General features: G+C 45.7%; 1 protein-coding gene across 1 annotated transcript in view; it reads right to left on the minus strand.

Annotated features, from left to right (window-relative positions):
* Positions 1-14,534, minus strand: part of ABCA12 (ATP binding cassette subfamily A member 12) — a 135,578-nt gene that overhangs the window by 6,579 nt on the left and 114,465 nt on the right. Inside the window, exons 40-41 of the mRNA XM_073633579.1 lie at positions 13,297-13,402; positions 9,277-9,414 (exon numbers count right to left, since the gene is read on the minus strand). Coding sequence (XP_073489680.1) covers positions 9,277-9,414; positions 13,297-13,402 — 244 coding nt within the window. The remainder of the gene's footprint in view (positions 1-9,276; positions 9,415-13,296; positions 13,403-14,534) is intronic.

A 14,534-nucleotide genomic window follows, 5' to 3' on the forward strand; every position in this document is an offset into this window, starting at 1 on the left:
AGTTGACATGATTGTTTGTTTCCTGTAGCTAGAAACAGCGTGCAGCTCACTACCCCCCCAGAGTACTTGCTTTCAACTCCGCTCCATGCAAAGAACGGAGCTGCTGACATCACTTCCTGGTTTCACAAAACCCGGAAGTAACAGTGAAATGTAAACCACAATGCTCCCGCCCGTAGTGATTCTACGGGCGGAAGCTAATCGGCATTTACGATTGCGCCACAAGGCGGGTTGAAAGCCCGCAAATGAAGTGCCACGTCTGCAATCTCGTGATTGCATTGACGTGGCACTTCCCATAGTGCACTGTGTCCGGCGCCACAGTGCAATTTGTTAAAGGACATTTTTTTTTTATTCTTTTTTTATTAAAGGGGCCGTTTTAAAAAAATTATTTTTTTTTTCTGGTTACTACAGGAGGGGGGGGGGCGGCGCCTGGGCGCCCCCTATGGACGGGCCACCCCTGCACACACCTGTCTATATAAGGTCCCACAGTTAATAGTGCATATCAGAGAGCAAACCAAGCCATGAAGTCCAAGGAATTGTCTATAGACCTCCAAAACAGAATTTTATTAAGGCACAGATCTGGGGAAGGGTACAGAAAAATTTCTGCAGCATTGAAGGTCCCAATGAGCACAGTGGCCTCCATCATTCATAAATGGAAGAAGTTTGGAACCACCAGGACTTTTCTCAGAGCGGGCGACCCAGCCAAACTGAGCGATCGGGGAAGAAGGGCCTTAGTCAGGGAGGTGACCAAGAACCCAATGGCCACTCTGATAGAGCTCCAGCATTTCTCTGTGGAGCGAGGGGAACCTTCCAGAAGAACAACCATCTGCAGCACTCCACCAATCAAGCCTGTATGCCACTCCTCAGGAAAAGGCACATGATAGCTTGCCTGGAGTTTGCCAAAAGGCACAAGAAGGACTCTCAGATCATGAGAAATAAAATTCTCTAGTCTGATGAAAACAATGATTGAACTGTTTGGCCTAAATGGCAAGCGTCATGTCTGGAGTAAACCAGGAACCGCTCATCACCTGGCCAATACCATCCCTACAGTGAAGCATGGTGGTGGCAGCATCATGTTGTGGGAATGTTTTCAGCGGCAGGAAGTGGAAGACTAGCCAGGGTCAGGGATGAGTATAAACACATACAGTGCATCTGGAAAGTATTTACATCGATTCACTTTTTGAACTTTTTGTTATGTTACAGCCTTATTCCAAAATGGATTCAATTAATTCTTTTCCTCAAAATTTTACAAACAATAACCCATAATGACAATGTGAAAGAAGTTTGTTTAAAATCTTTGCAAATTTATTAAAAATAAAAAAACAAAAGAATCACATGTACATAGGTATTCACAGTCTTTGCCATGACACTCAAAATTGAGCTCAGGTACTGTACATCCTGTTTCCACTGATCATTCTTGAGATGTTTCTACAACTTGATTGGAGTCCATCTGCGGTAAATTCAGTTGATTGGACATGATTTGGAAAGGCACACACCCAGTGGCGGCTGGTGAAGTTTTAAGATGGGGGGGCGCTAGACCCCGCCCACCATTTTGATCCCTCCCACTTCTCATAAGCCACACCCCTTATAGAATCCACCCACTCCGTCCCCTGTAGTACATCATATACCAGGCTGTATATTATACACAGGGCTCTGTACATCATATACCAGGCTCTACATTATACACAGGACTCTAATGACACATCAATCTGTCTCACAGCCCATCAGGGACAGAGGGATGGTGGGTGGGATGGGATCAGGGACTGAGGGATGGGATCAGGGACAGAGGGATGGGATCAGGGACAGAGGGATGGTGGGTGGGATGGGATCAGGGACAGAGGGATAGGATCAGGGACAGAGGGATGGTGGGTGGGATGGGATCAGGGACAGAGGGATGGTGGGGGGGGACAGAGGGATGGTGGGTGGGATGTGATCAGGGACAGAGGGATGGGGGATCAGGGACAGAGGGATGGGACCAGGGACAGAGGGTGGGATCAGGGACAGAGGGATGGGACCAGGTACAGAGGGTGGGATTAGGGACAGAGGGATGGTGGGTGGGATGGGATCAGGGACAGAGGGATGGGGGATCAGGGACAGAGGGATGGTGGTGGGATGGGATCGGGGACAGAGGGATGGGGGATCAGGGACAGAGGGATGGGGGATCAGGGACAGAGGGATGGGATAAGGGACAGAGGGATGGGATAAGGGACAGAGGGATGGTGGTGGGATGGGATCAGGGACAGAGGGATGGGGGATCAGGGACAGAGGGATGGGATAAGGGACAGAGGGATGGTGGTGGGGTGGGATCAGGGACAGAGGGGTGGGGGATCAGGGACAGAGGGATGGGATAAGGAACAGAGGGATGGTGGTGGGATGGGATCAGGGACAGAGGGATGGGGGATCAGGGACAGAGGGATGGTGGTGGGATGGGATCAGGGGCAGAGGGATGGGGGATCAGGGACAGAGGGATGGGATAAGGGACAGAGAGATGGTGGTGGGATGGGATCAGGGACAGAGGGATGGGGGATCAGGGACAGAGGGATGGGGGATCAGGGACAGAGGGATGGGATAAATGACAGAGGGATAGTGGTGGGATGGGGGATCAGGAACAGTGGGGTTGGATCAGGGACAGAGGGATGGTGGTGGGGTGGGATCAGGGACAGAGGGATTGGGGATCAGGGACAGAGGGATGGTGGTGGGATGGGATCAGGGACAAAGGGATGGGGGATCAGGGACAGAGGGATGGGATAAGGGACAGAGGGATGGTGGTGGGGTGGGATCAGGGACAGAGGGATGGGGGATCAGGGACAGAGGGATGGGATAAGGGACAGAGGGATGGTGGTGGGATGGGATCAGGGACACAGGGATGGGGGATCAGGGACAGAGGGATGGGATAAGGGACAGAGGGATGGTATAAGGGACAGAGGGATGGTGGTGGGATGGGATCAGGGACAGAGGGATGGGGGATCAGGGACAGAGGGATGGGATAAGGGACAGAGAGATGGTGGTGGGATGGGATCAGGGACAGAGGGATGGGGGATCAGGGACAGAGGGATGGGATAAGGAACAGAGGGATGGTGGTGGGATGGGGGATCAGGGACAGTGGGATTGGATCAGGGACAGAGGGATGGTGGTGGGGTGGGATCAGGGACAGAGGGATGGGGGATCAGGGACAGAGGGATGGAGGATCAGGAACAGAGGGATGGGGGATCAGGGACAGAGGGATGGTGGTGGGATGGGATCAGGGACAGAGGTATGGGGGATCAGGGACAGAGGGATGGGGGATCAGGGACAGAGGGATGGGGGATCAGGGACAGAGGGATGGGATAAGGGACAGAGGGATGGTGGTGGGATGGGATCAGGGACAGAGGGATGGGATAAGGGACAGAGGGATGGGATAAGGGACAGAGGGATGGTGGTGGGATGGGATCAGGAACAGAGGGATGGGGGATCAGGGACAGAGGGATGGGATAAGGGACAGAGGGATGGTGGTGGGGTGGGATCAGGGACAGAGGGATGTGGGATCAGGGACAGAGGGATGGGATCAAGGACAGAGGGATGGGGGATCAGGGACAGTGGGATTGGATCAGGGACAGAGGGATGGTGGTGGGGAAGGATCAGGGACAGAGGGATGGGATCAGGGACAGAGGGATGGTGGTGGATGAGGAGAGGAGGGGTGGAAGTATTACTCACTTGCTCTTAGTTTTAGTCAATTCCCTCTCCCTTCTCAGTCTGAACTCACAGTGCCTCCAGTAATGGCTCTCCTGACATGGGGACAATGTCTGCACATCTCACTAGGGGGATAGTTTGTCCCCCTCTCACTGGACTGACCTGGCTGACTTTCTCCTCCACTCCAGTTTCTTCCTCCCGAGTCCCGACACGGATCTGCTTAGAGGAATGGGCGGAGCTGCTATATCAGTCAGTGAGTGCTCACTCAGGCACAGTTGACATGATTGTTTGTTTCCTGTAGCTAGAAACAGCGTGCAGCTCACTACCCCCCCAGAGTACTTGCTTTCAACTCCGCTCCATGCAAAGAACGGAGCTGCTGACATCACTTCCTGGTTTCACAAAACCCGGAAGTAACAGTGAAATGTAAACCACAATGCTCCCGCCCGTAGTGATTCTACGGGCGGAAGCTAATCGGCATTTACGATTGCGCCACAAGGCGGGTTGAAAGCCCGCAAATGAAGTGCCACGTCTGCAATCTCGTGATTGCATTGACGTGGCACTTCCCATAGTGCACTGTGTCCGGCGCCACAGTGCAATTTGTTAAAGGACATTTTTTTTTTATTCTTTTTTTATTAAAGGGGCCGTTTTAAAAAAATTATTTTTTTTTTCTGGTTACTACAGGAGGGGGGGGGGCGGCGCCTGGGCGCCCCCTATGGACGGGCCACCCCTGCACACACCTGTCTATATAAGGTCCCACAGTTAATAGTGCATATCAGAGAGCAAACCAAGCCATGAAGTCCAAGGAATTGTCTATAGACCTCCAAAACAGAATTTTATTAAGGCACAGATCTGGGGAAGGGTACAGAAAAATTTCTGCAGCATTGAAGGTCCCAATGAGCACAGTGGCCTCCATCATTCATAAATGGAAGAAGTTTGGAACCACCAGGACTTTTCTCAGAGCGGGCGACCCAGCCAAACTGAGCGATCGGGGAAGAAGGGCCTTAGTCAGGGAGGTGACCAAGAACCCAATGGCCACTCTGATAGAGCTCCAGCATTTCTCTGTGGAGCGAGGGGAACCTTCCAGAAGAACAACCATCTGCAGCACTCCACCAATCAAGCCTGTATGCCACTCCTCAGGAAAAGGCACATGATAGCTTGCCTGGAGTTTGCCAAAAGGCACAAGAAGGACTCTCAGATCATGAGAAATAAAATTCTCTAGTCTGATGAAAACAATGATTGAACTGTTTGGCCTAAATGGCAAGCGTCATGTCTGGAGTAAACCAGGAACCGCTCATCACCTGGCCAATACCATCCCTACAGTGAAGCATGGTGGTGGCAGCATCATGTTGTGGGAATGTTTTCAGCGGCAGGAAGTGGAAGACTAGCCAGGGTCAGGGTAAAGATGAATGCAGCAATGTACAGAGACATCCTTGATGAAAACCTGCTCCAGAGTGCTCTGGACCTCAGCCTGGGGAGTAGTGAGCCGAACACCCCCCTGTTCGGTTCGCACCAGAACATGCGAACAGGCAAAAAATTTGTTCGAACACGCGAGCACCGTTAAAGTCTATGGGGCACTAACATGAATAATCAAAAGTGCTAATTTTAAAGGCTTATATGCAAGTTATTGTCATATAAAGTGTTTGGGGACCTGGGTCCTGCCCCAGGGGACATGGATCAATGCAAAAAAAAGTTTTAAAAACGGCCGTTTTTTCGGGAGCAGTGATTTTAATAATGCTTAAAGTGAAACAATAAAAGTGTAATATCCCTTTAAATTTCGTACCTGGGGTGTCTATAGTATGCCTGTAAAGGGGCACATGTTTCCCATGTTTAGAACAGTTTGACAGCAAAATGACATTTCAAAGGAAAAAAGTCATTTAAAACTACTCGCGGCTATTAATGCATTGCCAGTCCGACAATACACATAGAAGTTCATTGATAAAAACAGCATGGGAATTCCCCACAGGGGAACCCCGAACCACAATTTAAAAAAAAATGACGTGGGGGTCCCCCTAAATTCTATACCAGGCCCTTCAGGTCTGGTATGGATATTAAGGGGAACCCCAGCCAAACTTTTAAAAAAAAAATGACGTGGGGGGTCCCCTAAATTCCATACCAGGCCCTTCAGGTCTGGTATGGATATTAAGGAGAACCGCGACCAAAATTAAAAAAAAAATGGTGTGGGGTCCCCCTCAAAATCTATACCAGACCCTTCAGGTCTGGTATGGATTTTAAGGGGAACCCCGCGCCAAAATTTTTTTAAAAATGGCGTGGGGTCCCCCCAAAAATCCATACCAGACCCTTATCCGAGCACGCAACCTGGCAGGCCGCAGGAAAAGAGGGGGGGTGAGAGAGCTCCCCCCCTGAACCGTACCAGGCCACATGCCCTCAACATGGGGAGGGTGCTTTGGGGTAGCCCCCCAAAACACCTTGTCCCCATGTTGATGAGGACAAGGGCCTCATCCCCACAACCCTGGCCGGTGGTTGTGGGGGTCTGCGGGCGGGAGGGCTTATCGGAACTTGGAAGCCACCTTTAACAAGGGGACCCCCAGAGCCCGGCCCTCCCCCCTTTGTGAAATGGTAAGGGGGTACAAAAGTACCCCTACCATTTCACTAAAAAACTGTCAAAAATGTTAAAAATGACAAGAGACAGTTTTTGACAATTCCTTTATTTAAATGCTTCTTCTTTCTTCTTTCTTCTATCTTCTATCTTCCTTCGGTTTCTTCCTCCATCTTCTTCTTCTTCTGGTTCTTCTGGTTCTTCTGGCTCTTCTGGTTCTTCCTCCGGTGTTCTCGTCCAGCATCTCCTCCGCAGCATCAGCGTCTTCTTCCCTTCTCCTCGGGCCTCTCCGCATCCATGATGGCATGGAGGGAGGCTCCCGCTCTTCTCTTCATCTTCTTCTCTTCTTCATCTTCTTTTCGGGCCGCTCCGCATCCATGGTGGCATGGAGGGAGGCTCCCGCTGTGTGACGCTTCTCCTCTTCTGACGGTTCTTAAATAACGGGGAGCGGGGCCACCCCTCTGATGCACGGTGACTTGACGGGACTTCCCTGTGGCGTCACGGGGAATGCCACAGGGAACTCCCGTCAAGTCACCGTGCGTCAGAGGGGGGTGGGGTCACCGGGTGCCCCCCCGTTATTTAAGAACCGTCAGAAGAGGAGAAGCGTCACACAGCGGGAGCCTCCCTCCATGCCACCATGGATGCGGAGCGGCTCGAAAAGAAGATGAAGAAGAGAAGAAGATGAAGAAGAGAAGAAGATGAAGAAGAGACGAAGATGAAGAGAAGAAGATGAAGAGAAGAGCAGGAGCCTCCCTCCATGCCATCATGGATGCAGAGCGGCCCGAGGAGAAGAAGGGAAGAAGACGCCGACGCCGCGGAGGAGATGCTGGACGAGAACACCGGAGGAAGAACCAGAAGAACCAGAAGAAGAAGAAGATGGAGAAAGAAACCGAAGGAAGATAGAAGAAAAAAGAAGCATTTAAATAAAGGAATTGTCAAAAACTTGTCATTTTTAAAATTTTTGACAGTTTTTTAGTGAAATGTACCCCCTTACCCTTTCACACAGGGGGGAGGGCCGGGATCTGGGGGTTCCCTTGTTAAAGGGGGCTTCCAGATTCCGATAAGCCCCCCGCCCGCAGACACCCACAACCACCGGCCAGGGTTGTGGGGATGAGGCCCTTGTCCTCATCAACATGGGGACAAGGTGTTTTGGGGGGCTACCCCAAAGCACCCTCCCAATGTTGAGGGCATGTGGCCTGGTACGGTTCAGGAGGGGGGGCGCTCTCTCGTCCCCCCCTCTTTTCCTGCAGCCTGCCAGGTTGCGTGCTCTGATAAGGGTCTGGTATGGATTTTTGGGGGCACCCCACACCGTTTTTTTTTTTTAATTTTGGCACGGGGTTCCCCTTAAAATCCATACCAGACCTGAAGGGTCTGGTATAGATCTGGAGGGGGGCCCCACGCCATTTTTTTTTAAATTTTGGCCAGGGTTCCCCTTAATATCCATACCAGACCTGAAGGGCCTGGTGTGGAATTTAGGGGGACCCCCCCACGTCATTTTTTTTTTTAATTTTGGCCGGGGTTCCCCTTAATATCCATACCAGACCTGAAGGGCCTGGTATGGAATTTAGGGGGACCCCCCACGTAATTTTTTTTTTTAATTTTGGTTCGGGGTTCCCCTGTGGGGAATTCCCATGTCGTTTTTATCAGTGAACTTCTATATGTATTGTCGGACCGGCAATGCATTAATAGCCGCAAGTAGTTTTAAATGACTTTTTTTCCTTTGAAATGTCATTTTGCTGTCAGACTGTTCTAAACACGGGAAACATGCGCCCCTTTACAAGCATACTATAGACAGCCCCCAGGTACGAAATTTAAAGGGATATTACACTTTTATTGTTTCACTTTAAGCATTATTAAAATCACTGCTCCCAAAAAAACGGCCATTTTTAAAACTTTTTTTTGCATTGATCCATGTCCCCTGGGGCAGGACCCAGGTCCCCAAACACTTTTTATGACAAGAGAATGGGGAGAATGTTCATCCTACTATAGGACAATGACCCTAAGCACACAGCCAAGATAACAAAGGAGTGGCTACGGGACAACTCTGTGAATGTCCTGATTGAACATCTCTGGAGAAATTTGAAAATGGCTGTGCACCGATGCTCCCCATCCAACCTGATGGTGTTTGAGAGGTCCTGCAAAGAAGAATGGGAGAAACTGCCCAAAATTAGGTGTGCCAAGCTTGTAGCACCATACTCAAAAAGACTTGAGGCTGTAATTGGTGCCAAAGATGCTTCAACAAAGTATTGAGCAAAGGCTGTGAATACTTACTGTATGTACATGTGATTTTTTTCATTTTAAAAAAATTTGCAAAGATTTCAAACAAACTTCTTTCACATTATCATTATGGGGTATTGTTTGTAGAATTTTGAAGAAAATAATTAATTTAATCCATTTTGGAATAAGGCTGTAACATAACAAAATGTGGAAAAAATGAAACGCTGTGAATACTTTCCAGATGCACTGTATGTAGAATATAAATGTAAAAATGTGCAATCAAACGAGTATAAATCAAAGTGAAAAAATTGTGATAATTGAAAATCACAATCACAGTGCTTATTCACACTCTAAATTGTGTGAGATTTCTCACAGTGACCTGCTTTTTGGTGTGAGGTCACTGTGGGAAATCTCACACAGTTTATAGTGTGAATAAATACTGTGATTGTCATTTTCAATTATCACTATTTTTCCACTTATTGGATTGTACATTATTTTTCCATTTATCTTTTACATATGTGTTTTATATTTATACTAGTTTATAATCTGATCTGATTTTTTTATTTTTATAGTCATACACAAAGGTAGTGGTATTTTTTGATTGATGCGTGATTTTTTAGAACCTTTGGAAGCACTGCACTTTATTTATTATTATGAGTAGGAAATATGAGCAAATATATTTAATTTCTGCAAACTAGAATTTTTAGCAATATGCTTGCTGCTAAGTAAAGCGCTGTAAGTTAAGAGATAAGTATATATATATATATATATATATATATATATATATATATATATATATATATATAAAAGCATTAGAAAATATTTTTTCAGTGTACCTCATCCAGAGTTGTCTGACTGACTGAAAAGTGAATGATGTTCAAGGCTGTTTTATTAGACTCAAGAAGGTCAAATATACTGGCGACTCCTCCTACAGACATAGGGACATGGTACTCTGCCATGGTAAAGTGGTGATCCTATTCAGAAAAAATAGAACATTTTTTTATATACATACATACATACAAGTATCTTTTAAAATACATTCAGAATCTTCAAAAAGTCACAAATGGAGTTCTAAGAATGAGTTTTTAAGTCAACTTATAAAAAAGATTTTACCTGTATCTACTACTGAGACATGACTACCTTATACTTTAAGAAGATAATACTGTGCATCATACTGAGTAGCAGTGGCCGCCCATAATGCAGGGAGCTGCCCCCCTATCCATGCGTCTGGCCCCCTAATCTACATGCAAGGCGCTGGACACATGGAATTCTATATTTTTTGTTTTTTTTTCAAGCACGTGATTAGAGCCAGAGGCTCAAATAGGCTTCAAAAAAGGGTGGGCTCGGTGCAAAAGCACTGCGCCCCGAGCCAGATGTAAACATGACCCATAGCAAACCATGTTAAATGGACTGTACAGTGTTTCTGCAAAGCTAAAAATGCATTAAAAAATGCATAGGTGTGAACCAGGCCTAAGAAAGGATTCCCCTTACTTTTAACAATATTCCTTTCACTTCCCCTTAACTTTAAAAAGATTTTAATTGTTGCTTGGGAAACAGACACTAGGAGGCTGCAGACCACTGTATTTGAATCTTACAGTTGTTGTCACAAAGAGCCTCTCATTCTTTATTCTTCTTCTTTTTTTTTTTTTTTTTTTTTGCAGGAATGAGCGGATAATAAGCCTTGTGCTAAAAGTGCACTTATCCTTTTAAAAATTACATTCCTAAAACACAGTGAATTTCAGCCTGAATAGCTAATCTAAAGAAATGTAATTTTTCTCTGTTTCAGCATCAAATCGCATACGCTATCCTCTCACAGTCCAGTGCTTTATACACAGTGGATCATCATCTGTTCAAACATGTTATTTACAGTGCAAAAGAGAATCATTTTCCTTAAAGCAAACAATAATCTTTTGTTCTGAATAAACCTTTTGCATTGCAGAAGAATTTTAACTTTCTTTTTCACATTCAGGAAAACACAGCTTGTTTAGTCAGAAGACTTTTTATCCTTAAAAAAACGAGAGCTAGGGACAGATATAGGGCCATTGATTTGAGACAGAAAATAATGTTTAAAGGAATTATCGTGAGGCATTATTGTTGAAAATTTTTCTAGCTCCTATTTTCTTCTCCTTCAGAAACATTTTAACTGTCTACGGTCCATTATCCAGGACACTAAGGTAGGGCAAATGAAATTGCATCAGGAGTTAGTAATTAAGTGATCAGCATTGTTTCATCCAATACTGGAAAACCTGTCCAGAATTATTAAGATGTATTGCAGCACACAGTTTTTCTTTCTACGCTTTCAATGAGCAGGCACGGCTCTAGGCGATGTCAAAGTAGGATATTTGTTTTGGCAGCAATTGCTGGAAGAGCATCGTTATGAGAACAAGCTCAGGGAGAAGTGCTTTGACTGCTCCAACAGCCTACTACTTTTCACCTGTTTTCAAACTACAACTCTCATTATCCTCTAGCCAGATGGAAATCACGTGAGCTGTAAATAACTATTATTAGAAGTCCTTAGAAAATCATTTGCATGCCCCTTTCCAGTGAGGGTGGTTCCAAGTTGTTTAAACTATAATTATATGCTAAGTTTCAAGCTGTTTGTGGAACATCAAGGCTAACATTTAATGGAAAATGCATGGTGTTTCATATCCATTAGATTACCTAATCATGACCAGAGTATCTCCCATGGGGATATTAACTCACTGCACTTATAGTCTGCAGAAAATCCCTTTAAACTGTGTCACCATGCACTATGGTAGATGCCAAAACCAATTCAGACCTAATCTCCCTTAAAGTGGTAGTAAATTCTGTACTACCACGTGTCCCTACAGGTAAGCCTATAATAAGACTTAAATGTAGGTACTGTGAAGATCTTCCAAACTTGCACAGTTTAGGAGATATTCAGAGTGCATGCAGCCGGTGACATCATCGGCACATGCGCTCTGAAGGTCCGGATTACAGTGCCGGACCTTCAGAGCTCGTGCCGGAAATGGCAGCTCCCCCACGCTTGCGCAGGAGTGACAGCATTGTGGCTCCGGCCAATCACATAACTGGGGCTTGCGAACCCGAAAGACAGACGGGGAACATGTCAGCCCTCTCAGCGATGACTTTACAGCACTGGAGGGCTTCATTCCAAGGTGAGTATTTAATAATGTGCCAGTATGTGATGCATACTTGCACATTATGCCATTGCCTTGCAGGTTTTTTTTTTTTTTTGAACATCGGCGGTTTACAAGCGCTTTAAAGGGATCACCTTTTTTAAACAGCATTGTTATGTTTTCTTCTGGGTAGCAACAAACAAGAGACCGCCCATAGCCATGTAGTAAAAAAACAAAAAAAAAAAGAGACCCATATCTTTTGCTTTTTAGCACTGCTAGAAGGAATTGAAATACACCCCTATTAAAGTTGTTGTACATCCTGTACAACCACTTTTGCCTACAGGTAAGCCTATATTAAGGCTTCCCTGTAGGTGCTTGAAATATCTCATAAACCTCCACGGTTTAGGAGATATTTACGAAAGACCCGATCGCCGATTACTATGGCATTACTATGACATCGGCGCATGCACACTTTAAAAAGGGCACATTGTGCCGCTTCTAATAGGGGTCATGTCGTGACTGGCCAGTCACAGAGCCGGAGTTCGTGGCCCCGGAAGGAAGAGGGGTGAAGATGGACGCTCCCTGCTAGTGGGCACAACGGTGACATCGCGGGCTTCGCTTTCAGGTAAGTGACACATAATGGGCTACTATGCGATGCATAGTAGCCCACTATGCTGTCTTTGCAGGAAAATAAAGAGGAAGTAAAACCCACGAGGGTTTACTTCCTCTTTAATATCATATGATCACAGTCATCCTGTCTTCCCAGAGTAGCCTCAGTACCTGATCTCACCAGTAGGGGTAGCTGGAAAAATAAGAAACTTCTAATTAATGCACTTAGGGGTCAGAAGCAGAGGGTGATTTTAATTTGTTTTTTTTTTTTGTTTGGGAAGTAGGTCAATGACGCCATGCCCTTTATTTAGAGTACTTTCACACTGGCAGCGCTAAAGTGCTGCTCGTTTTAGTGGCGCTTTTCAGCTACTAACGGGGTGCTTTTTACCCCCAAAAAGTTGTAAAAAGTCCAGTTTTGCTTTTGAGGCACTTTGGAAGCACTGCCCATTCATTGCAATGGACAGGGCGTTTTGGGAGCGCTAAATACAGCACTCCCAACCCTCCCCAAAGATGCTGCTTGCAGGACTTTTCATAACATCCCGCAAGTGTACCGCCCCAGTGTGAAAAGACACACTGCAACGAATGAGAGGCGCTTTTCAGGCGCATTTTTAGAGCCTATTTCTAGCGTTATAGCACCTGAAAACCACCAAGTGTGAAAGTAGCCTTACTTTGAGACAAGCCTATTACAAGTTAATAGTACAATATCTGTTTTTACCTAAGCTTCAGTCTTAAGCTGGCCATACACAGATTTTTTTTTTTGCTTGCATGCTATACAGTGTGGATGTACTAATAACCCGCATTGGCTACTGTTTTGACAGCTGGTCCCACTGACTGTCAAAATACCCTAGCAGTGAGTGAATCTGATTGGATGCAGCTGAACATTTTCCAACAGGTTCCTTCAACAGAAGTTGAATGTTCAACTTTTCATGACTGGAGCGGGTCCAGCAGGGCCAACCACTAATCAAAATTTGGCCAGTTCCTAAGGAACTGGATGGAATTTCCAGTGTATGGCCAGCTTTATACAATGGCTATAACTCTGTAGGGCCAAAGCTTTATTCAACTTTTATTAAAAAAATAGATAGTAGATATCACACTTCAAAAAGTGACTTTGAAAATAAGTAAAACAAAATAAGTTTTGTTAAGCTGTACCTTTAGATAAGTGTTTGGAAAATGAAAGTGCATAAAGTCGGTGATTGTCTTGATAATGACGGAAGAGTCCTTGAGATGCATCTTCACGGTGAACCCACTTCCAAACCTAAATGTGTGAAAAAAACATTCATATGATGGAGCTTAATTACAGGATGTACCTTGCATGTGACTGTGAAAGCCCAAAGCTTTCAGTATCTCAGAAATAAGTCTGGTCTTGAAGCGGAAACTGAGAGATGAGAGCTTTACAGCAACAGCTGAAATGTCAAGAGTTCACAGTATGTGCAATGTGCGTCACTAAGTAACGTCAACAGTGTACGAGTCCAAACTGCTTCTAAATTGATTACCTGCTCATTTATACATCATTGTAGGATACTGAGACAAACTGCCAAGCTGGGTATGTCTCCAAATGCCACTATTTCTATGTCTCTGACTTTTGATGTGGATATATTTAAAAACCAAAAAAGTATACATTTTGCTAAAAATAATTTTGGATTTTTTAAGACCTGTGTGCTGTGCTTGAAGCAGCATTAAACCCAAAACCAAATATGTAATATATTGCAGCTTACAAAGCCTTAGCTGTAGTGCCTGTATTAGTTTGTAGGCTTTTTTCCCCCTCTGTTTGGGTGATCAGACCATTAATGCACCTCCTCTGTTTTGCAGACACCACTCAGGATGAATGAACACAGGGGGCAGATTTGGACAGCAGCATTGTTATGCCCTGTACACGCGGTCGGATTTTCAGACGGAAAATGTGTGATAGGACCTTGTTGTCGGACATTCCGTCCGTGTAAGCTTGCTATAAAATCGGATTTGTGTACACACGATCGGAATTTCCGACAACAGAAAATCCGACAACGGATTTTGTTGTCGAAAATTCCGATCGTGTGTACACAAATCCGATGCACAAAGTGCCACGCATGCTCAGAATAAATACAGAGATGAAAGCTATTGGCTACTGCCCCGTTTATAGTCCCGACGTACGTGTTTTACGTCACCGCGTTCAGAACGATCCGATTTTCCGAAAACTTTGTGTGACCGTGGGTATGCAAGACAAGTTTGAGCCAACATCTGTCGGAAAAAATCCATGGATTTTGTTGTCGGAATGTCCGATCAATGTCTTACGGTGTGTACAGGGCATAAGTCTTGGAGGAGGCAAGTGTTAGAAGTACTAGCAGATTTAAATACAGTAACAAATTGCAGCTGATTTCCAGATAATACTTTATTATCAGTTACAGCAA

The sequence above is a fragment of the Aquarana catesbeiana genome, linkage group LG06 (genome assembly GCF_042186555.1).
Source record: "Aquarana catesbeiana isolate 2022-GZ linkage group LG06, ASM4218655v1, whole genome shotgun sequence".
NCBI classification, from domain to species: domain Eukaryota; kingdom Metazoa; phylum Chordata; class Amphibia; order Anura; family Ranidae; genus Aquarana; species Aquarana catesbeiana.